The 25,003-nt window shown below is 42.6% G+C and overlaps 2 protein-coding genes across 20 annotated transcripts in view; one reads left to right on the forward strand and one right to left on the reverse strand.

Moving 5' to 3' along the window:
* KANSL2 (KAT8 regulatory NSL complex subunit 2) overlaps window positions 1–5,233 on the forward strand; it is a 98,914-nt gene extending 93,681 nt beyond the window's left edge. For 11 of the 14 annotated variants that reach the window (XR_015056593.1, XR_015056592.1, XR_015056591.1 and 8 more), the window contains 3 exons: window positions 183–406; window positions 1,373–4,014; window positions 4,416–5,233. Coding sequence is in view for 2 of the 14 variants with exons in the window: in XM_085875581.1 (XP_085731707.1) it covers window positions 183–406; window positions 3,946–4,014; window positions 4,416–4,526 (404 nt within the window). In the remaining 12 variants the exon portion in view is untranslated. The remainder of the gene's footprint in view (window positions 1–182; window positions 407–1,372; window positions 4,015–4,415) is intronic. The other 3 variants (XM_085875581.1, XM_085875582.1, XR_015056594.1) reach the window with 2 other exon arrangements.
* ACMSD (aminocarboxymuconate semialdehyde decarboxylase) overlaps window positions 1–25,003 on the reverse strand; it is an 85,017-nt gene that overhangs the window by 4,342 nt on the left and 55,672 nt on the right. For 3 of the 6 annotated variants that reach the window (XR_015056601.1, XM_085875584.1, XM_085875586.1), the window contains 3 exons: window positions 20,813–20,908; window positions 20,234–20,406; window positions 17,520–17,615 (listed from right to left, as the gene is read on the reverse strand). Coding sequence is in view for 5 of the 6 variants with exons in the window: in XM_085875584.1 (XP_085731710.1) it covers window positions 17,520–17,615; window positions 20,234–20,406; window positions 20,813–20,908 (365 nt within the window). In the remaining variant the exon portion in view is untranslated. Of the gene's footprint in view, window positions 1–10,475; window positions 11,535–17,519; window positions 17,616–20,233; window positions 20,407–20,812; window positions 20,909–25,003 lie in introns of those variants that run through there. The other 3 variants (XM_085875585.1, XM_085875587.1, XM_085875588.1) reach the window with 2 other exon arrangements.

Genomic DNA, 25,003 nt, shown 5'->3' on the forward strand with positions numbered 1-25,003 from the left:
AGTAACGTGTCGGCAATCTTTGCAAAAAGGAGGCACTTCCAACGCATGTGTACTGAACCGAACGGTGTTGCTGAAAGTTTAAATCTGACCACATAGAGCGTGAGTGTGTGTGTTGCTTTACTACCTAAAAGACCCTTTGCTCGTTGCTTCTCATTACCCCATTCCCTTAATGCTATTATCAGACATTTGTGAGGATGGAGCACAGCTGCTGTTTCAGCTGTGCCCAGGTGAACCCAATGCTCCTTGCTCAAAACCTGTGCTCGCTGGACTTTGTGAGGATCGTTGCCCACTGCACATGCGTTTGCTGCCCATCCGGTACCTCCCGCCACCTCCGGATGCTCTGGGTTCAGCCACAGACACAGCAGCCACTGACAGCAGTGATGATGGGCTGCTGGAGCCCAGTGGGGTTCGTTGGAATGTTGTGCTGAAATAATTGCTTCAACTGTTAATTTTTATTTATTTATTTATTTTAAATAATTCTCGTGATCCATAAATTTTAACATTCTTTTTAATGTGAGATCCTGTGGGATTTGTCGTTACAGTTCGCATCACTCGGGAGTTCTCCATATTTTCAAATCATCTGACATTCTTTTTTTTTTTTTCCTTAATAACACAGGATAATGAACCAGATAAAATGTTTTTTTTTTCTCCAGTTCTTTTGATAGCTATTATGTAATTTATGACATATTTATTATTTATTACAGATTTAATGAACTGTCGTACTTTGGACTTAACGTTCCGTGCAAGGTGTGGTTGAGGCTGGGTGTGGATATGATTGAGGGAAGAAGAATATGAGGCAAACCTTGTATGTGTTGGAGGGATGGAGTAAAGACTGCAACCAAGCTGTCTATGCCAGATTTTTGTCAAGCAGTGCAGGATAGGGATGTTTGGAGAAATCTAATCATGAATGTCACCAGAAGTCAGATACGACTTGTCTGAACTTGTTAGCTTGACACTGTAACTATGTGTGAGGGACCGTCTACGTCGACATCTACATCTAGATGTTGTATACTGTATATTTTAATGTAGTTGGTCTCCTTAAGGGGTTAACCAAGGCCTGTGGAGATAAATTCCATGGAATGAGCCTTGAGCAAGAGGTGAGATGATGCACTGCGTGAGCCGTGAGTAATGAGTGTTGGGATGCATTTAATTTGGCTTGCATTCCATCCATCCATTGGGACCATACTCTGCAAAGAGCATCACCTACAAACTCACTCAGTATTCCAAAAAGACCCAGACAACTTTGGTTGTTAACATATTTAGAACCACAAATGATACAACGATACCCTTTGGTTTATATGATACAGAAACTCGTAAAGTTTTGTATACACCATCAATGCACTTCAATGTGAACTCCGTTTGTCACGCTCAGGACATCAAGGTGGAACACGAGTTCTTGCCAGGTTCAACTCGGCATGTTTGTGTCCATCAGTGCACATCCAGCTGTGATCCGAGAACGAAGATCCTGCTGGTTTGCAACTTTGGTGTTGCAGACAACATCTTTGACAAGCCCCCACAGAAAAAAAAAATCACGGACGGGGGAGGGGGGGCGGGGGTTGTCTGTTGACCGTGGGGGGCCAGACGGTTGTCCTGTCTCAGCCAATCCGGCAACTTGGAAATTTTGCATTCAGGATGGCTCGAATGATGAAGGCCCAATGAGGGGGAGTGCCGTCCTGTTGAAAAATGACATCGGGTTGCAGGTCTTTTTGGAACACCCCAAATATTTCATCCATCCATTCATCCATCGATTGGGACCATACTCTGCACAGAGTGTTGCTGCTGCCTCAGCAGTCTCCTTGGCTATTGGGCACAATCCTGGACGGGTTGCCACTCCAACACAGGATACGATACCAACATGCTGGTACTCATTTTGCCGACCTCAGAAGGATGACGAGCTGAGTCAACCCCACCTGGTAGTAATTCAACAGTCAAGCAGGATTTTAACTCAGGACCCTAAGATCCCAAGCCCACCACCCTAACCATTAAGATATATTTAATTCTGGCTCAATATTTGCTATTTCTACAAGATCCTGGCTCAGTATTTGCTATTTCTACAAGATCCTGGCTCAGTATTTGCTATTTCTACAAGATCCTGGCTCAGTATTTGCTATTTCTCCAAGATCCTGGCTCAGTATTTGCTATTTCTCCAAGATCCTGGCTCAGTATTTGCTATTTCTCCAAGATCCTGGCTCAGTATTTGCTATTTCTCCAAGATCCTGGCTCAGTATTTGCTATTTCTCCAAGATCCTGGCTAAGTATTTGCTATTTCTACAAGATCCTGGCTAAGTATTTGCTCGACTATTTCTGCAGTAAATAAAATAAAATAAAAAACACATCTTGCACTGACATTTCCATTTGACATTATTACGTCATATGGAAAGAAAAGGAAGAAGAAGCCCCAACAAATTACCGACTGTAGTAGGTGATGCATTGCCAAACTTCGTCTTCGTTTCTACGTAGCACAAGGCTGTGGGGTAGCATCATTGGCTGAGTGTGCAGCTATGATTGCATTTCCCTCTGCTGGTTATGGCAGGAATTTGTAATTTATTCAAGGTGCCGGTGATAGCTCGCCTACTCTTTGCAAAGGACACCATGTGATCTTTAACATCCATAACCGATTGCTAGTAGATGGAATGGCTCTTTATCGTCCATCCTAGCGAAGGCACCCGCATTGATGAATCGCCCTGCCTATGAAACACCGGTTTGACAGTTTATGGCTGGGATGGGATTCAAACCCAGGATAGACAGCTTGGAGGCGAGTGTGCGTACCTCTCGGGCCTAGGCCATCTTGTCAGCCCATTATCCAACTGACAGATTAGCTCTTCAATAATGCTGATTCGCTGTTTGGATAGAGAGCATCATCTATCGTACACTAAATTAATAATTAGGAAAGTTTCGTTAATTTTTCTACTTTAGTTCGGTAATTTAATTTAAGGGTGGTGGAGTAGCGGCTGAAACCCGAATCCTATCCGGGTTCCACCTGATGACTCCGTCTTTGCTCTTCACTTCTTCGGTTCCTTCTTGGTCTTCAGTTTCATTATGTTTATACCATATCCTGATGCTGTGTGAACTGTGCTTCTCCGCTGATGGATCTCTGGTAGCTTGTACATGTTGCTACGTTTGAACCTGGGGAGTAACTGCTGAAATCTATCTTCAGGTTCTTCCCGACATCTTTGTTCCTTTCGCATTTCTTTCTATCTAATAATTTTTTTTTCACAATTCTTTTTATTCATTCTAATTCTTACTTTTCTTTATCTTTTACTCTCTATTCTTCTTTCTTGATCTATCTCTCCAAGGAGAAGTGAATTATTGCAGAATTTTTTTCTGTTCGGCTCACTTGGCTGTGCTTGGATGGGTTTGAGGGTAATGGAGTAGAGGCTGAAACCCGAATCCTATCCAGGTTCCTCATGATGACTCCATCTTTGCACTTTACGTCTTCGTTTCCTTCTTGGTCTTCCCTTTCATTAAGGAGCGATAGTTTGGGTGAGTTTGAAGCTGTTTATTCCTGATACGTGAAGCCCTGCAACCCATGCCTGCAGAAGAGACTTTTTGGGAACGCCGACCGCATTTTCCATCCAATCATCATGTAACTTTGTTAAAATATTCTCCATGGGTAGACACCCCTACTTTGAAAGTTTTGTGTCAAATGCTTAAGTGGTTGCAGAGAAAACGAATTTAAAAGCAAATGAGTGGAAAAAAAAAAGAAAGCGAGGTACTCTGCCGACGTTCCACTGTGTCTCCCTTTACTCATTCTTTTCCCTATCCACTCACTTCTCTTCCTCCTTTGCATGTTGATGGTTCTTATGAGGTAACAGTTTTATTTTGTATACATACATAGCAATGCTTCATTTATTTTCAGTGGAATTTGCAAAAGCAGCTTTATCTTCCTTGCTTGGTCAGTTCGCTTTGATTGTGACTGCGCATGTTGTGCTTTGCATTTTTCAGGACAGCAGCAATAGCAGGCACATCGATGTTGTTGGAGACATTTCACAGATGTTTTCTCGAGGCACAGAGGTGGGTTCTGTGCAACAAAGTGAGAGTGCTGTGGATAGTTGTTCTGCTGCTACAACTACGATTAATACTTTAACTGCCCTAATTAATCCCACATTGTGGAGTCTGCCAAGGTGGGAAGGTTGTCCCAAATTTTGCACGAACCAACTGGCCAGGTCTGTTGTTCTACCGGAGCTGGTTATGGCAGAGGATTTAAATTTGCCCAGATTCCCCACAATAATTCATCCACTCTTTGTGGAAGACAGCGTCGGATTTTTGATGTCCACCAAGTAATATCAGCAGATGTGTGTGTCCTCAACTGAAGACAAATGGAGAGAAATATAACTGCTTCTGTGTACATGATTTGCACCCACCCCCCCCCCCCCAACCGCACACACTCTCTCTGCCTCTCTCCACCTCCCCAGATGGAGGTTGGGGAAGTGATCGAGGGCACAACACAGGCTCGTGATTGTGATTTTTCGAGCTTAGGCATTGATAAACCAGGAGGCTACCCAGAAGAACCTGGAGAGGACTAGATCATTTCTCAAGCTGAATTTTACTTACAAAATCTGGCCTAATGTGGAGAGTTCAATCAAACTTGGCACAAATACAGACAGCGATACAAAGATGAACGAATTACATTTTGCGTTAAAAAGGTTGAAGGTCTTGTAACCTTTTGAAGATCATTTTGCAGACCATAACTCAAGTTTCAAGCATCTGATGTCCCTTCCACTTTATCTCATGTGACCTTTAGTTTTTTTTTTTCATACGTCCATTAATTGCGATGAAACGTAACTGTGGGTTGACCTCTCGCGTGCGGAGGTAAATCCATCGAAGCATTCGCATTAAATCTATTTTCTAGTTTAAGTGTGACACTGGTCCATGGATTTGATCCGTGGGGGGGGGGGGTGCCGTGCCCGTGCCCATCAGTGCCACTGATGCAGTGCTCCCTGTGGGTGAGGGAAAGAGTTTGCCCGAGGTTCTGGTGTCAACTCACTGGCTCTTCATCAAGTGTAAAACGTTGTGTAAAAGGAAGAGCAAGACATCATTCTGTTGTAATTTCTTTCTTTTGTGTTTGAATGCACGTTCATGTCGGCATTGTATTATTGATTGATATTGCGATGTCAAACCTACCTTGGTCCGAACGCCTTAAAATATCATTATGCAGCAACAAATATAGTGATACCAGTTTTTTGTTTCTTTTTTTTTATTGTTTGTTATAATATATATACCGTCCACACAATGTGTGCATGTGTCGCCATTATTCTCACACACTGCCAAACGGATATTCGTCAAACTTTCAGAGGTTTATCAGTGAAGGCAGGGGAAGCAGAAAAATATAATTGGATTTTTTTTAATTTTTATTGCTCTATAATGTCGAAGCCTTTATAGCTATGTGAAAGGTCATATTAAATGATCCCTGACCCCATTTCTTAGTGGGTGTGGGGAAGTGTTTTAGGATACCCCCCCTCCAAAAAAAACAACAAAAAAACAACCTGATTTCTTGAAAATGCCAACGGTGAGAACTCCGATGGGCGATGCCCGGCCCCCCTGCTCGTAAAGGTGTAACACCCCATTTAGTGTCACCTTGCAGCTGGCAATGCTTAGGTTTACATTTCAACCACTGAGTGGTCTTCAGCCTTAACTTCTAAATTGAAAAACAAGATTACGTGTTGGGCAAGTTTCATCACTTCTTCACTTCCCTTGTTGGACAAGGTGCCACGCATATTAAACTTGTATGGTGACGAATATGCTCTCTCAAATTAACCCAAATCTTTTTTTAAAATTTTATCTCAATTGGTTCACGAAAAGGTAAGTGACCGCTATATTCGTTGTTGGTGTCTGTCTGTCTGTCTGTCTGTCTGTCTGTCTGTCTGTCTGTCCCGAGCAGAGCTCCGTGGGTTTTGATCCGATCCTGATAATTTTGGTGGGAGGTTTATATCACGATATAGTTGTGTTTTCCTGAGAATGGGCGTGGTGCGCCCATTATAGGCGGAGGCACGCCCAGAAAACGTGTTTTTAGGGGGTAGCCGATTTCAATTTGTATCGTCTCCGAGGGGGTTTGTTGAATCTGGCAGGGGTTTCAGTATTTGGTTAGCCCAATGGCACCTGCATAGCCCCACGAAGCTCGATTTTTCATTTCCGTCCCAAGGTCACGAACTTATAAAATTGCGAATTTTGATGTAAAAATCATACGACCGCCCAAACTTTGAGACCAAGGATGACAATATTTTTTTTATGCATAATCTTGAGGTCATTCCCCACCTAAAGTCTTGAAACCATTTTGCTCTATCTCGAACACCTTGTCCGTGGTGCCCCCTTCAAGTTTGTTTTTACGCTGATTTCATCAAAGTATGGATAATCCGAGGAGTGTTAAATGCCATATAGCCTATATGACGTTATATTGTTCCTGGAATGTTCCAGAGGAAATTTTGCACCAAAGTTCATAATCCTTGACCTTTAAAGTTCACAAAGGTCAAATTTTCAAAGTTGTGGGAATCGAACCGGGTTTTCGACCTTCTTCGACGAACTAACTCCAATAAGCTATAGCACGTATCCTGTTTCCTTATTTTAATGTCCACAACATTGTTTTGTGACCTTGAAAGGTTATGCAAAGGTCAAATTTTGAAAGTTGTTGAACGAAACCGGGTTTTCGACATTTTGCAGCTAATAACCTGTCACTCGTACCACATCATGTTTATCATTTTTATAACTTGGTCAAAAATTATCACATTGTCTCATCCTTGACTTCTGAAACAATCTACATCGTCAAATACCGCTCGTGAACCATTGCCGTCTCTAGACTTGTCATACTTTTAAAGTTCCTTGGAATAATCGGTTTCCCAATGATTGATTGAATAATGGGTTTAAGAAAAGCTAATAATCAAACATCCTGATTATTACTGCTTTTATTTATTTTAATTTGATGAGCAAAGCTTGTATATTCGTCGGAGGTCGAGGAAAGTCAGGTCGAGGCCGTTTATTCCTGGTACGTGAAACATTGTAACCCATGCCTGCAAAGAACTGATTTTTTTTTTTTTTTGAACGCCGGCTGTATTTTCCATCCAATCATCATGAAACTTTGTGTGAAGTAAGCTTTTACCATTGCACACATTTATTATTTCATCAACTGGGTTGTGGAATGACTTCTTTCCTTCGTGTGCTGCCTTTTTGGCTGCTGGTTGCATCACTGGTTCCATGTGCGGTGATGCCGCTGATGCAGTGCCCCTATTACCAGTGCACTGGTGCTCATTTCGCCGACCTCAGAAGGATGTCTGGCTGAGTCACCCCTCTGGTGTTAATTCAATGGCCCACAGAGCTCAAACTCAGGACCCTAGGGTCCCAAGCCCTCATCCGAAGCGGATGCCAGGCTTGTGGAATGACTGAAGGACATAAAATATAAGTTGATGAGTCTTCCCCATGTGTTGGGAAAGAAGGTGTAGAGAGCACATTGCACAAGCACATCAACGCTTGCTATGGAGATGGTTCGCGCCCAAATTTTCTGATCACAAACCCCCCTCTCCCCCCCCAAAAAAAAAAACAGAAAAGGCAAGAATCCTGAATCGATTTTCCAGGAATTTCCAGGAAACTATTTACTGGGAACAAACACTAGCTTTGGCTCTTTGTTTGAAAGCTTTTCTCCGCTTCAGCTCGAGAGAATTTGGTTTGCATCATCTCTAATCTCTATCGTACGTGGCTACCAGTGTGGCACAATAGATGACATAGAAGATAATGAGCACTAAAATGTTATCAACCGTTATCCTTTATTGTGTTGAATGGAGTTTTCAGAGTGGAGTCCTTTTTCATCTCATTCGCACAAAGGCCTCGGTCGACATTCCACAACATCGTCAAGGATGGTTGTGGATACCGATTACCTGGTTTATCTTTTTGTATGCGAAAGAGTCTTGAAGATGAGCTCGACTTTTTTGAAAACAGTGCAAAGCAGGAAAATGGAACCACAGCAGGCTTATAAGGACATTTGGAGGAAGGATAAAAGCAAGGGGCAAAGGGGGGGGGGTGGGAGGACACGACGTTAAAAGGCTGCAATGGATACATGAGCTCCATGCTGAAACACAGAAAGAATGAGGCTGAAAAAGAAGAAAACCAGGGATAATCACAATGGGAAAAATGTATGGAATGAGGGATGAAAACAACCTATAAAAGAAGGGATGGTTGATGAGGGTTGAGAATATATTTTCAAGCCGTCGGGTCATCCCATTTGCCTTGTGCAAAACTCAGCGGACCGTGTCAACAGATTCTGCAATGACTGACCGATTCACAATGGTCCCGAGATGTATCCTGTGGCCACTGTTGCCATCATACTGTGCTAATGAGACCGCCAAATCAGCCAGTGCATCACGCTAATTGGTGGTGTGCCTCCTCTCTAGTTAACAGCCGAGCGAGCCGGTGAGATGCACGGTCTGGATATACGGCGTTGGTCGCCATTCCTAATTGGACCTTAAATGGACTTCTCCAATTGGTAATGACGATCACCGCATTTCAAATTTACCCCGAGACCAAGTGTATTTAGTAACTGTATTTACCAAGTGTATTTTGCAATGCAACCTGCCTGTTGGATTCATCCTGTACGCAGCCACTGGATAAGGTCCTTCTGAACGTGTTCACAGCGACTCTTCACTCATTTGTAACCTGCTGAGGTTTATTTTACAAATTGGTTACCTGAGATAAATTGCCACCTCCTAAAGTCATTAGTTAATTCAAAGCTGCATTGAATTCTGTGACATTTGTGTTCTCTTCCTTTGGAGATTCTTCGGAAAGTCATTATGGGTTGCTTTGAATCCGTATTGGTGTATTAAAGGTAGACAGTAGGGATTAATTAACATTATTTATTAAATATCTTTCTGTCTGTTGTTTTACCGGTGAAACCACCTGACGAGAGCAGACAGCACACATGAGTGTGCTAAAATCTTTTCTACCATGACACCCTCCTGGCATTTGGTCGACTCGCTTCGGTTCCTCGAGGTTGACACGTAACTAAATTCGTCCTGATCGTACATGCGGAGTCGTGAGATCTTTTTTTTTTTTTTTAGTCTGTGTGCCTGTCTGGAAGTCATACAAAATTGAAAATCATTCCAAACAGGAAACACTTTTTTTATATTTAGGACGTTATAAAGGACTCGAACAACAGGCACGAATAATCAACTTAATGTGTTAGATAAGGTGGTGTAATAGACACTGGGTGAAGTGGCGGTAAGCCCCGGAGTTTATTTTTTGCCTTTAAACCTTTATTTAAATTGAATTATATATTTGAACCCAAGAACATGAATCACTTTCATAATACCTCCAAGAACCTCCAGTTTTGCAGTACTTGTGTATGTGTTCTAAAGTGTGGTGTGGTGTATGTAATGAGCTGTCCAATGTAGCCTGGGGAAGTGGGCATGGCATGTGTGGGGTGCAGTCGCGGGTTGAAGAAGAGGCCGCCGATATGACTATGTACGATGCCGATTTTCACTGCGTTCTTTGGTGATCAATGAAGCCTCCAACTCTTAAAGTGTGACTCTATGTCATCGTCTTACGGTGTATAAGGTTGAGGTTAAGTGCTTTCGTCATGCTAAACTTTTGGATTTTTTTTTTAAACTATTTTTGAAAACATTGTTTATTAAAATTGAAGTATGTATTTGAACACTACGTGGGGTATCACGTTCCATGAACTTTAATTATTATTGCCAATAATTTTTACTTCCGGTCGGAGTGCAGACCAGCAACTTAGCCTATACATTTTTTGGCCAACTTTCCCAAAATTTCCCTCAGGTGATTATTAAACGGTCCGAGCAACCATGAGGACTGGGGTTATGCGTCGAATAAATGTCACAATTGGGCCGTGAAGGTGTAGGGGGCAATATTGCTTGTTGCACTTGGATCCATGCCCGTGAGAAATCGCATATGAGGCCACACTCGCCACAGGGTATTAGTTATAAACAATCCATTATACAGTCCACATATAATCTGATGGATTGAAGTCTAACAGGCAATATAATACATTCATGCATAAAGACCCATCTCAGCACCTTCATTTGCGAAAGATCATTGCAGCCTGGACATCGGTCCACCGAGAGGCCAAGCTAGTCGAGGCAACTCGGATAACTTAGTCTGTGCGAGTGTGATGACCAGAGAATGCCTCAAAGAGATTGAGTATCCTCCAAATTTATTTCAGTTCAGAACTGAATGATTCATTTGTGGTGAAAATAATTTTCACTTCCGGCAGGTGTGCCCCCACCAAATGCCATGATAAGCTTCATACGGTGTTTGTCTGAAGTGGAAACACCTTGGGTAAGTGGGGGGCCAATGAAGTCGCGACAAGCTCGGTCGTGTGCTCCTTTAGTCCCCCCCCTGGAAAGTTTGGTTGAGATTGGATGAGTAATGACCGTATTATGCATCAGGTAGGCAGACACCAAATTGCCTATCTTGGTGCGATTGTCCCATCCATAAATTATGTTATACAGCACAAACAATGATGTGCCAAATTGTATTGCATTCCTCACTTTTAATTTTCCTTGATTAAATTTTTTTTTACATTATACAGACAGTAATTGCAAAATTATCTTGACTTTTTACTTGCTCTATTTTAAAGACAGGTAATGAAAAGGAAGGAGTCAACGAGGACACGTACAATTGTCCTCCAAAAAACTTCCTCATATGTACCATTCGAAGAGGTTAAGAGGGAGAAGGTGGATATTGGGCATGCAGTTAACAAATAACCAATTCACCTTTTTTTCATCCTGATCACAGAGTGTTTCAAAAGTCTGGAATCGTAGGAAATATTTTAATTCATTTATGTATTTTTTTTTTTGAGATGATGCCTTTGAGGTGGCTTGGATCTTGTAGACCGATAGAATGACCCCCACAAAGTCAAGATTTAACGCCACTTTACTTTACTCTTTGGGGTTTACACCTGAAACCAATGGTTTATACCACGAGACCACGTACTATTGAAGATCCCAAGAATGAAACCGGAAACGAATGTGCTAAAATCGGTGTCGATGTTCAGAAAAGTTCAAACAAACAAACCGACATTCAGGAATTGACGTGTGTACGCATGTCAGTGATTCACAATTTGAGAAATTATTATCATAGAATTGTAAAATAAATATTCCTATGATTCCAGACTTTTGAAACACCCTGTGCAATCATACATTGTGTTTGAACTTACTTTTGTGACACATGTTGAAAAATCTACTATCAAAGCAAGATTATGTCTGCAGACATTGTGGACAAATGATCATGGGAGACATTTATTTCCAAAGTGGTGGGGTTGGGAGAGTACTTAGATAATATTGGCATGATTGCGTCAGCTCTATGGGCCTAATGGACTCCTCCGATGTTGAATTTCCTCGTGTATCCCTTATAAAGTCGCATCTCTTTGCGATAATGTATCTTTATTTGCATGTGCAAACTTTCATAATATACGCAGGTCAATGCCGATGGGGTTATCTTGCCACCTGGCGATGTTCATTTGAGGTCCACTCAAGGTTGGCACGGTGGAGACCGAGAAATTTCAGTGCATTTCCAGCTTGGAGCTTGTCCTGCCACAGAAAATATGCAGACATGTTCCAAGAAATACCTTGAATTCTGGAGTTCATGCATCAAATGAGAATATGAGTTCACGAGCAACGTAAGTGAATTGCATTGTCAGAAAAGAGTTTTGGCTATTGACCTTTACCCGTGTTAATCTTAGAAATTGTAACCGCACAACGTTAATCTGATTTGTCCCAAGGCTCGAGAGTGCTAATAAATTCCTGGAGTATGCTGAGGTTTCATTTTGGCACAAAGAAGTCTGGAGACTGCAATGGTTCACTAGTGGTATTTGACGATGTAGATTGTTCCAGAAGTAAAGGATGAGACAATGTGATAATTTTTGACCAAGTTATAAAAATGATCAACATGATGTGGTACGAGTGACAGGTTATTAGCTGCAAAATGTCGAAAACTGGGTTTCTTTCAACAACTTTAAAAATTTGACCTTTGCATAACCTTTAAAGGTCACAAAACAATGTTGTGGACATTAAAATAAGGAAACAGGATACGTGCTATAGCTTATTGGAGTTAGTTCATCGAAGAAGGTCGAAAACCCGGTTCGATTCCCACAACTTTGAAAATTAGACCTTTGTGAACTGTAAAGGTCAAGGATTATGACCTTTGGTGCAAAACTTCCTCTGGAATATTCCAGGAACAATATAACATCATATAGGCTATATGGCATTTCGCACTCCTTGGATTATTTATCCGTACTTTGAAGTCGGCGTAAAAGCAAACTTGAAGGGGGCGCCACGGGCAAGGTGTTCGAGATAGAGCAAAATGGTTTCAAGACTTTAGGTGGGGAATGACTTCAAGATTATGCATAAAAATATTGTCATCCTCGCTCTCAAAGTTTGGGCAGTCGTATGATTTTTTGTCAAAATTCACAATTTTCTAAGTTCGTGACCTTGTGACCCGAAAATGAAAATAGAGCTCTGTGGGGCTATGCAGGTGCCATTGGGTGAACCAAATACCAAAACCCCTGCCAGATTCGACAAACCCCCTCGGAGAAAATGTAACTTGAAATCGGCTACCCCCTAAAAACACATGTTTTTTGGGCATGGCTCTGCCCATAATGGGCTCACCATGCCCATTCTCAGGAAAACACAACTAGATCATGATATAAACTTCCCACCAAAATTTTATCAGGATCGGATCAAAACCCACGGAGCTATGCTCAGGACAGACATACATACATAACGAATATAGTGGTCACTTACTGACTCGTGAACCAATATCCTTGAAAAAGAGCAAGTGAGCTTGTATTTTGTTTTCACCTGTGCAAATAACGATGGCCATTTTTAGGTGCAAACTGAGCTGACATCACAATTTATATCCTTTGGCGCCAATTCCTGCAGTAATATTTCTGGTAACCTATGCCACCGAAGGTGGACAGAGGTGATGTTTTCACCCATGTTTGTTTGTTACTGGCGAAGATGGAATATTTTTCAAGTATGTTGGTTGGTCGCGTGTGTTATTGTCTGTTTGTTTGTCCGTTTGTCAATTGCCTGCAGGTCACATTTTAAAACCGATCTTCACAAAACTTCACGAAATGGTAGTTGGTCAAAAGCAAGAAGCCTATTAATTTTGAGGCCAAAAGGTTAACAAAGGTCAACAAGTTTGTCAGATTGATAAAATCAACAATTTTCATCTGATCGAGTTGAAATTTGAAGAGGATTTGCCCATTTGGTCAATTCATTCAACCACCAATTATTTTTGACGTCAACATAGGGGAAAAGGTCAAAATAGGCCAAAGGTCAACAACTTGGGTGCAATTTCTAAAATTCTCAATTTTCATCCAATTGTCTTGAAATTTGAAGAGGATTTGCACGTTTGGTCATTTCATTCAACCACCCATTATTTTTGACGTTAACATAGGCGAAAAGGTCAAAATAGGCCAAAGGTCAACATCTTAGATGAGAATTCTAAAATTCTCAATTTTCATTTGACTGACTTGAAGTTTGAACAGGATTTGCATATTTGGTCAATTGATTCAACCATCCATTATTTTTAAAGTCAAATTTGTATTCGGGATTCCGCAAGTATCGTGCTCTGCACGACGTCTTTCTTGTTTGTGAGTTTGTCTGTCTGTGAGCTAGACATCTCAAAAAGTTTATGTACAGATTCGGACAAAATTTGGTTGACCGGTTGGGTGTGTGACGTGGACGAATTGATTCGATTTTGGTGAAGATCTGATGATTTTTAAATGATTCTTCACCATTGAGAGATAAGGCCAAAAAACTATATATCGCCCGATATCTCAAAAAGTTGTGGACGAATTATGACAAAATTTGGTGGATGAGTTGTAGGTGATGAGAACAAGCTGATTCGCTTGTAATCGAGGTCTGGATGCAGATCCGACCTATTAGTGGGCGACAAAACGTAAAATGTTCAGCTTGGTGGAGGTTTGTGCTTTAGGAGTGCCGATGCATTTATTATTGGTCTGTTTTGTTTCTTACCCCAATATTATTCAATCAGCGATCATTTTGAATGGTAACCTGCTTTTTCTTCTTTCCTACGCAGCATGTGGCTGTGGTTTGCCATAATTTAGGAGGAGCACGGCCATGCCACTGATGCAGTGCCCCCTGTAGGTTAGAACAGGATTTTGGAGCTTTCCCATGTGCCAGCAATAGTTCGCCTACTCTTCCAGAAAGACCGTAGGATCATTTACATTCACCAAGTAATGCCAGCAGACAAGGACACCCAGTTTAACGTTCACGTAGGATTTTCACGTCGGACAGATATTTGTTTAGTTTATGTGAGATAGATTTTTTTTTTTAACAGATATTTCTTCTTTGCTTCAGCTATCTCCTCCAAGTTCCCTCCATTTGGACAAAATGGAGGCAATCATTAGCCCTGCAGGGGTCTCTTCATTCTTTTATTCACTTGCAAAACAACACATTAAGAGCTGAAAGATAATTAACGCTGCAGTTCTTCGCTGTTGCTGACGTCATCGTTCACGTGCATTCAAAAGACAATGCCATTGTGTGTTGCACGGAAAAGAACAATGGATAGTTTGAACCGCCGGAGGGGGAAGACGTGAAACCAGGTGAAGTCGGTTGTGGAAGGCAGAATGGCTTAACGTATGGAGCAGATCAGTTTGCCCTCCGAAATAGAGTGGAAGAGACCCTGAGCAAGAGACATTCAAGCAGCCTTTCTTTACATATGGACTGGCAAGCCCTCTTGTGCACCCAGCATCTGATCTCCCAAGTGTCTCAATCTACCGAGCATTCGATACTCCACTCGCCCTGTCTGCCTAGAGGTTTTGTCTCGTAGTGCTCCGTTCCACCACATGTCGCCTGCCAGGAGTGGTCTCGCCTCTGCTCTCAACTCGTCTTATGTGCCGGGACTTTTGATCCATCAAGCTCTCCACAAGTCCTTTGGCCAAGCCTACACTCACGTCTGTCTGTTCGGACCTCGAGAGCCACCAATAGGGAGCTTGCACGCCGCACGAGTGTGCACACGGTACGAGCTTGCACGCGACACACTGCGTGGGTCTGCACTTGTACAAATTTTTACATGCTGCACACTGTGCGAGTCTGCATGTGGTACAAGCTTACACGCATTTGTGTGAGGTGAGGAGGAGCCACACCAGTGCTCTGCTCGCACTTGATCTACTCTCTTATTTCTCGAAACATTTCTCCAGAATGATTGATGGCCATGTCCTGGGTTTATAGCATAAATAAGAATATGCAAGTGGGCTCCATAAGCGTTTTGAATAATTACTGTTCTCTTGTGCCTTTTCATCGTGATTTCTTTCCATCCATTATAAATACATGCTCATGATTGCTATGGTAAATACCTGCCATTGCTGATTACAGAGGTGGATTAAGATTTTTTTTGTGACCCTGGGCACAAAAAATACTGAGGCTCAAAACGCCTAAAAAAAAAGAGGACCGTGTAATTTTCACCAAAAAAGACCCAACAAAAGAGGGCTCTGAGTTATTTTCTCCCAAAAAAAGAGGACTCCGTGTTATTTTTGTCCAAAAACAGGCCAACAAAAGAGGGCTCTGTTATTTTCACCCAAAAAGGCCCAACAAAAGAGGAATCCGTGTTATTTTCTCCCAAAAAGACGACCATGTTATTTTCTCCCAAAAAACAGGACTCCGTGTTATTTTTGTCCAAAAAGGCCAACAAAAGAGGAATCCGTGTTATTTTTGTCCAAAAAGGCCCCAAAAAAAGAGAACTCCATATTATTTTCTCCCGAAAAGCCCCCCCCCCCCCACAAAACAGAACTCCATGTTATTTTCGCCCATAAAGGTCCAAAAAAAAGAGGACTCCATTATTTTCACACTCGCTTAGCTGATGTTGCTTTCGTCTCGACTACAAAAAATCCGGAGGAATTCCCATGTTTTATTACCTTTTTCCCCCTTTGGAAAAAAATTCCATGTTAAGGTGTTCCTTTACCAAACAGCTTGCTAACGCTTGCCAAGTCAGCCTTTCCTTATTGACAATTCCGTTGGAGTGTTTGCTTGAGTGCTTCAGCTGCACGTTCTACATTGCCAGCAGCCATGCCTGTCAAACCTGGAGCTGTGCCGCCATAGTCTTCATTTCTCATTTCTCTTTCTCCTTGAAGTATTCGTTTATAGTTGGTATCTTTGTTTTTTAACAAAACGACTCCTTTAGCCTCCTTTGCTTGCTTCAACTTTCTCTTTGAGCTCCCAATTAAGTATCGCCGATTCTTTTTTTCACTGCTTGTTAATTTTCATGGAAACTGCCACCTGATCAATGACGTTGCAAATCAATTGCATACTGGAACTTGAGAATAAAATGTTGTTTTTTTGCCTACAGACTCGGAATTGTTTCGTCTGTAAATGTACATGAATTGCTAACAAAATAGCGTTATGTTGTTTTTGAACAGGGCCATATTGGGGTTAAGCAATCCGTGAACGTGTGACGAAGCAGTTCCTTCGGATATGACTGTGGTGGAGGCTGACATGGATGAGAGGTGTCGAGTTAATCTTTTCAGTGCTTTAAATGCATGTTTCCCAATCGGCACGTTACAGGATTCTGTCGCAGGGTGTGACCATAGTGTGGTCATTCTTCTTGTATAATCAAGTGTTGTCTGGTTTCACACCTCCAACGAGACTCTGGTCACGCAGCGCTCGAGCGTAGAGAACCCCGCAACAGTATAAAGCTGAAACCAGGACTGAAGCACCCCTCACGGTAACTCGTAACTGGAAACATCATATTGTAGTGATGGATCTGGCATGGAACATTTTAACAGCAAATGTGTTTTTCGCTCAGGGCCCTGAGCATGGGCCCTGCGTGCCCATGTGTTAATCTGGCACTGGCTGAATGAACAAACGTTGTTGTGCTTGTTGAATAAATGTGCTTGTTTAACTGTTAAAACATTTCTGGCCTGCTTGCTTTTGTCTTTTCCATATTGGTTGAACATAGTCTGCACTATTAGATATACGGGAAGTTCTGCGCCATTGTTTGGCTCCGTGATTAACCACTAACCAGTGTACATAATAAATAGGTGGGTGCGCACTGAGGGTACGAACCTTAATTGGTCGGGTGAATTCAAAGCACAGGTGAACATTTAATAATACGGTGGACCCTGCCAGGCTTGGCTGTTCAAGTCGACATTCGTCATTGCTTCACAACCGATCAGGTCGCAAACTTATTTACAGCGCAGCGGCCAGTGGGGCCGGAGGTTAGGAAGAGCCCGAAAAGTTCCCCCTCGTGGCAAAAACCCCGAACCCTGGTTACATAACAATATATATATATAAAAATTTCCTATAAAGGTGTCAAGGCTCATAGATGATCATAAAGATAGTGGAGGGTGAGAGAGGTGTGGAAGATTGGGAGGAGGGGTGGGGGGGGGGAATGTATTAACAGCCAAAATGGAGCAAAGTGAAAATGATGGGAGAACAACAACAAATGGAAAACAGCACAATAAACATCGGTCTACATATTGCATCAACACAAACGTGCAAGAACCAAAATCAATTACAAACTGTTTTGATGTGAAACAATCAGGAAAGTACCTTTAAATCTGGAGCAATATCCATCGATTCGATGAGCTGCCCAGGTTCTGCCTCCCCCAGGGGAAATGGATAGTCAGAGCCGAGCATCACATGATCCTGCACATAAATTTCTGTGATACACCTTCTCTGGGAGTCTGTCTGCCCAAAAGCAGCCTGTGACAAGTCTATGACATGACAACAATCTTTGCTGCCTAAACAGCCAATGACAAGGATTTGCTCAAATGGTTTCCCATTATCTCCCCAGCTGCTGTTGGGGCAGAAATTTAGAACTTTGTCAGGGTGTCGGCACACAATAGCCTTCTCTTTCTGAAGGATACCGTGGGGGTATTTAACATCTACCAGTACCAAATACTGGCAGGTGGATGTTTATCTTGGTATCCTTTTTGATGGAGGATTTATTCATTGATGCAATGCCCTTCCTGCGAAGCGCCAAGGTGACACTTAATAGTCAGGTTGACAATGAAATACAGATGAGACAGCTCAAGGTTAACTACAATACCTGTGATCTATCTTGTCAACCCTTATGCAATACAGTAAACTCTCCACATTCACAAGTTCTCTTTTTGTGAGTTCCAAATATTCACGAATTGGTCAATGTAATTTGATTTCTAATTTGTGACCCATCGACTTCTGGTATTCAGGAGTTTGTGAGCCCCCATCATCGTACCCGCTAATCGCCCCCCACCCATTGAGGTGTGCATATCTTGACGTTGGACTTAGTGCGAAATGGGAGTGTGTGTGCGTCCGCAACCATATCTCAGTCATGTATGGATTGATTATATTCGTACTTTGCACAGACAAAATATGATGGTATGCATATGCATCTCATTTTGTTTTGCGATGCGATCAAAGGTGGCCGACTGGTGGCCATTTTGGTTGTAAAAAAAAAAACAACCCAATGTTGAACACGTCCTCAACCATTTCTCAGACATACATTTACCGATGTTATTCAAACTTGGTACACTGATAAAGAATGATGGCATACATATGCACGTCATTTTGTTTCGAGATCAGATCCAAGATGGCCGACTGGTGGCCATTTTGTTACTGAAACGTGTCCCCAACCATTTCTCAGACATGCATGGTCTGATTTTGTTTGAACTTGGCAAAAGCACAGTGCATGATGTTATTCACGTGCACCCCACTTTATTTTGTGATCCGATCAAAGATGGCCGACTGGTAGACTGGCGGCCATTGTAGTTGTAAATGAATATTGGGTAGACTGGCCTTTAACTTCATACAGCAAAATTAATAAAACAACGGGGGCTCTGATATTTTGTCTTTTTTTTCCTTGTTGTATTTAGTTTGTCTGCACAGCATGGGCATGCTACCCCAGGAACCTGCCATGTCCTTCCTTCTCACAGCAGTTTTTGAACCGCCAATACCGCACTGCAACTCTTGACTTGTTGGCGTGAACTTGTGCTATATTTTTGCTCATGAATTGCCCTTATTCATGGCCTCCAAGTGCAAGTTGAGTGGGGAAGGTGAGTCTGCTGGAAAGAGGCAAAAGAAAGTGATAGGGTTGAGTGAAAAGGTGGATGTGCTAGATAGGCCTTGGACGACCCTGCTGAGGAATCATCCTTCTGACTTCCTCTCAAACACCACCGCCATCATCTTCAGCACATCATCAAACGTCAATAAAAGCACATTGGTCTGTATAGTTACGTAATTTATTTATTTTAATCATTGTTCTTAAACGTTTCCCATTTCCCCCTGATGTTCAGTCTGACCCGGGAATTTAACCCCCTTTTTTAGATCCTCGTGGAGGATCTCTAAGTCTTGCTCACGTTGTTGTTCTTCATCTTCTTCTTGTGGACTTTTTTGTTTCACATCCTACAGTTTTCATCGAAACTTCCTGAAACTTGGCATATATATAAAAATACCCTGCGCAGACAGTCACCATCTCTGATTTTGAAAAATCCTCCGAGAAAAAAAAGTTATGACGTCAAAATATCTCAGCTAATGGAAATCGCCTAAAAATTATCTCTGAAACTAGGCAAGCTTTTTGAATTCTGTTTGCGGGAATTGAACAGGGCATTAGTAGAGATGAATTACCGCACATATGATACATCACTATGACGTCATATCAAATTTTATGATGTCATTCCTAATTTTTTGACTTTTTGTTTCACAACCCAGAGTTTTCATCGGATCTTCGTGAAACTTGCCATGTCTATGCAGAAAGCCCACGCGCAGGCAGTAACCATCTCCGATTTTGGAAATTCTTCCAAGAAAAAAGTTGACGTCATAATATCGCCGTTAATGGAAATCGCCTATACCATTATCTCCGAAACTTGGCAAGCTGTTTGAATTTTGTTTGCGGGACTTAAGCCGGGCATTAGCACAGATAATTTATCTCAAACCTGATACATCACAATGACGTCATATTCGTTTTTATGATGTCATCATTAAGAGGACGAGGATCTTAGCTCATTTGAGCTTGTTTGCATTAAACCAGGGTATCCATATTTGCAAATTCTGCATTCACGAAGTTATCCAGAAGTGTGACCCTCCTGAATATGGAGAACTTACGGTATACCTTTCTTTTAATTAATTATTTAATTTAGATGAGGTTGAAAAAATGGTTTTGGAGTCATGTGATGAAAATTCTCAGCCATTGTACTTATCAATGTATAACTGAACTTATCAATATATACAAATCAAAAATTCTCAAACCTCCCATATTTCTGTAACAGCCTTCCCCCAGAAAGTACCTCATCCAAGACATTGAGGAGGAGACGCAGAGATGCTTCATCATGCACAAGTGAGTCGGTATAGATACGACTCAAGTAGCTCTGTGGGAAGACTGGGTTGTCCACAGCACACAAGTCGGGCCTTGTCCTGAACCCATGCTCTATCCTGCCATGTGTGTATGGAAAACACCCACCTGCCAAAATATTAAATTATTTTCAACTCTTGTTGACCCTTTGAACCAGAATGGGCAGTTTACCGGCCGCGATTCAAACCCCCATATTTGCTCTCGTAAATACCAGATTTTTCTCCAGGGAGCCCAGGGTGGGGGAGCCGAAAGTCCAAGGAGCTCAGGATTCAAAGGGTTAAAAGTAACGGGAATACCAAAAATTATTAGCATTTTCACAGCTTTCTCAGTCCATTTTGGTGACTGATATCTAATTTTTGTCATTCTTTTATAATACCAGGAACTCCATGATGGAGAACTGGTACACCAAATGAGATGTTTAAGGTACATGGAAATGATTGGTGATATTTATTTATTTATTTATTTTCTTAACTCTAACATGAAACGTGAAAATTTGATGTGATTTCAAACTCACCTCCATGCGCAAAGCACACCTTCAGTTTGGGAAAACGCTCAAACACTCCTCCGAAGATCATGGAGCAGATTGCAGATGTCGTTTCAGATGGCATACCTGGCAGAAAAGAAAAACAAAAACCATTATTATGAGAACTAAAGGTTACCAGAAAATGGTTAACCATTTGTTGGAATATAAATTTATTTTTTGTCTCTTCATGTTATAAAAAAATTTGAAGACATAGATTTTTCTTGAATCCCCTGAAATGGGGAAAATGTTTTATATTCAATTATATAATTTATAAGAAAATAGTATAATACCTGTTTGAGGAACCTTTTTTTTTTTTTTTTTGTATACCTTGGTCGAGGCTCGTATGAGAGCTAACGCACAACTCACAGCAAGGAGGCATGAGACAAGAGGGGCGGGAGTGGAAGGGACAAAACATTGGGGAACAGACACATTAGGTGAACTGTGGAAGGGAGAGGGATGGGGATGGGACGGGGAACATGGCGAAGAGAAGATGGACATTACAGGGACTTTCAGGAAGGAAAGCAGGAGAAATGAAGGAAGTGGGCTTGGGTGGATTATCGGGGGTAGAAAAGATCGAGGATTTGGATGGGGGAAGATAAGAGGTGGTGGTGAACAGCTGTTTTGAAAGCCTGGAGGGAAGAATGGGAAAGAATAGAGTGAGGAAGTTTATTCCAAAGGCGGGAAAAAAGAGGAATGAAAGAGTGAAGATGAGCAGTGATTCGTGATTTTGGTAGTTTTACCAGAAGGGGGTTGTTGGCGGACCTTGAGCGCCCTGTGGAAATGTGGTGGGGACAAATCGCAGAGAGAGCAGGGGGGGCAAGGCTGGAGAGGAGTCGGTAGAAGACAGAAAGACCACCAACCAACCTGCAGTGATTGAGTGAGAGGCCCAAAGACTCAGCTTCATTGCGGGAGATGCCGATGATCTTAAAAGCCCTGGTTTCGACAGCGTGAAGCCGAGAAAGGTGGGAGGCAGGAGCACCAGCCCAGAGGGGAGAGCAGTACTCCATCAGGCTACGGACAAAAGCTTTGTAAGTGGTCAGGAGCTCAAGAGGGCCGAGGAAGGACTTAGCACGACGGAGGATTCCCAGTCGGCGACTGGCTTTTGAGGCGAGGTTGGAAATGTGACTTTCCCAGGAAAGGTCATGGCAGATAGCGAGACCCAGAAGCTTGAAAGAAAAGACTTCTTCCAGAGGATTGTTGAGAAAGTGGATGGGGGGGTTTTGTAAACGGTCCTTTGGAAGAGACATAGTGAGAGTGTGAGATTTGTCTGGATTGAAAGACATGTTCCACGTGTTGGACCAGTTTGTGATTTTATCCAGATCTGCAGTGAGTGAAGAAGCTGCTGCTTGCCGGTCTGAGGGATGACAGATGGTACGGCAGAGGGTGGAGTCATCAGCAAAGAGAAATAGAGGATTTTCCAGAGAGTCCGAGAGATCATTGATGAAAACCAGAAAAAGAACAGGGCCCAGAACGCTACCTTGAGGAACTCCAGCCTGCACAGGAAGAGGGGATGAAAGAACTCCATTTAGGGCCACACGTTGACTGCGACAGGAGAGGAAGTCTGCGAGCCACGAGTGGAGATGGCCTTGAATACTATGGGAAGAGAGTTTGGTGAGTAGTGCAGGGTGCCAGACTGTGTCAAAAGCACGTGATATGTCCAGGGATACGGCTCGGATTTCCTGTCTGGCATTGAGGACCTCCATCCATTGATGGGAGAGCAGAAGCAGCATATCCAGGGTAGAGTGACCTGGTCTGAAACCAAATTGATGATTGGAAATCAAGCCATTGGAGAAGAGGAAGGATTTCATGTCTGAAGCGATGATGGATTCCATAACCTTGCTGATGATTGGGAGAAGGCTGATTGGTCTGTAGTTATAGGGATCTATTTTTGCACCTTTTTATGCAGGGCAGTGATGTTAGCAGATTTCCAAGCAGATGGCAGATGACCTTGGGCAAATGAGAGGGTGAATAGAACAGAGAGAGGGTGAGCAAGAGCAGAAGAGCAGGCTTTGAGGACACGTGGGCTGATGCCGTCTGGACCGGTTGCAGAATCTGACTCGAGGTTTGAAAGCAAGCTCTCCACCTTGTCAGGAGAAAAGGATACAGAGTCCAGGGACAGTTGGGTGCAACTGGGTAAAGTGGGTAGAGATAGTGATGGGTTTAGGACACAAGATTTAGCTGCAAACACCGAGTTTAGACATTCAGCTTTATCACGTGTGGAATCAGCAGTGCGGCCATTTGAGGTAAGGGAGGGGATGGAGGGGGAACATACACCAGAAACAGATTTGATTAAACGCCACCAGGATTTTGAGGAGGGAGAGAGGTTTGAGAGTTCAGACTTGAGATGAGAAAGATGTTGTTTTCTGGCTCTCCTGAGGGTAGATACACACTTGTTCCGAGCTTTGTGGAAAGAACTGAGATTGCCCTCAGTTGGGTTTGCTTTCCATGAGGCAAAGGCAAGTTGTTTCAGGACAACTGCCTCGCCACAAGCTTCAGTAAACCAAGGGCGGGAGGAAGGGTAGGACAACTGAACACGAGAGGGGATAAATCTGTGCACGAGGGAGAGCAAGTTTCTTTGAAAGAATTCCCAGGATGAGTTGATCTTTGAGAAAGTAGTGATAGGAGACCAGTCTGTAAGTTTGATGGCTGCTCGGAGACCCTGCCAGTCGGCTTGAGTGAAATGCCAGACTCGACGGCGGTGAGGTGGTTCTCTGATAACAGCCAGAGAGATGTCCACTTTGACAAGGACGTGGTCAGAAGAACCAATTGGAGCGAAGGAAGAGCAGCAGATATTGTCAGGGAAATTTGTCAAAATCAGATCCAGAAGAGATGGAGTACCATTGGTTGAGATCCGGGTCGGGAAGTTGACCGATTGAGTCAGTCCCAATGAGTCGCAGAAAGGTTTTGCTGAGGTGCTCATGTTTTGCTGTCTCATGACAGGTGAGAGAGGTACCCACACCGAGCCAACTGGCGTGATGACAATTGAAGTCACCACATAAGAGGAAGAGAGAGTTTGGATGAGAAGATAGAAGATGGTCCATGTTTTCGGATAGTGAGGTGTAGATGGAGTCATCACTGTTCGGTGGACGGTACAGTACACATATAAACATGAGGTGGGAGTGGAGGGGAAGCCGAAGCCAGAGGTATTCCTGGGGGTGTGGGGGAGTGAGAGTGGTTTGAACAAAAAAACAATTGAACTTTGATCTTCGATTAGTGGTTTGAACAATAGCTTCACACACACACATAACAAAAGTTGATGTTTAACTTTTTATTTTACTAGCGCGTTGCCTGTGCCCGCACGGGATTCTATACTTATTACTGGGATGCAAATTGCATCTACTGGCATCGAGCCGGCAACCACGGAGCCACAATTCACATTTACTCCCACATCTGATGAAATATATCTCAAAAGGGTTATTGACGGATTCGGACAAAACTTGGTGGACAGGTTTGGTGTGTGACAAGGAATAATTGATTCGATTTTGGTGAAGATCTGGATATGCGAATTTTTAAAGTGATTCTTCACCATTAAGAGACAGGGCCAAAAATGATGTAATAGTACTGTACAGCATGGTATCTCAAAAAGTTGTGGATGGGTTATGCCACAACTCGGTCATGAGTTTGGGAGGTGCCTTCAAGAACAAGCCAATTAGATTTTGTTTGAGGTTCGAATGCAGATCGGGCTAATCAGTCTGATTCAGCCTGGTGGAGATATGCATTGTACTCTTCTGACTGCTGAGTGACGTGACGGTGACCACATTGATAGCATAACGATTTTGAAACTTGCATTTCAAATAAACAGATACAAAGTCAAACTAGAAATGCACTTGGAAGAGCGCATACCTCCATCACGTAATGCCTGACCCACGAGAACATATTGGGCCCAATACATTTTTGAAATGTCATGCTATACATCGTTTTTGGCCCGATCCTGCAATGTGAAGAATCACTTTAAAATTAAATAATTCTCTTATCCAGATCTGGATCCAGATCTTCACCAAAATCTAATCAGCTCGTCCTTGTCACACACCGAACGTGTCCACAAAATTTCATCTGGATCTTTCCACAACTTTTTGAGATATCCTGCACACAAACAAACGACAGAAATGGGAGAAAAGATAACCTCCTTCACCATTACATGCAATGCCCAACTCTGATTTCTGCATTGAGTTGTTTCCACAC

This window comes from Eptatretus burgeri, chromosome 3 (genome assembly GCF_056783735.1).
Source record: "Eptatretus burgeri isolate ZD-2024b chromosome 3, Ebu_testis_v1, whole genome shotgun sequence".
Classification (NCBI taxonomy): Eukaryota; Metazoa; Chordata; class Myxini; order Myxiniformes; family Myxinidae; genus Eptatretus; species Eptatretus burgeri.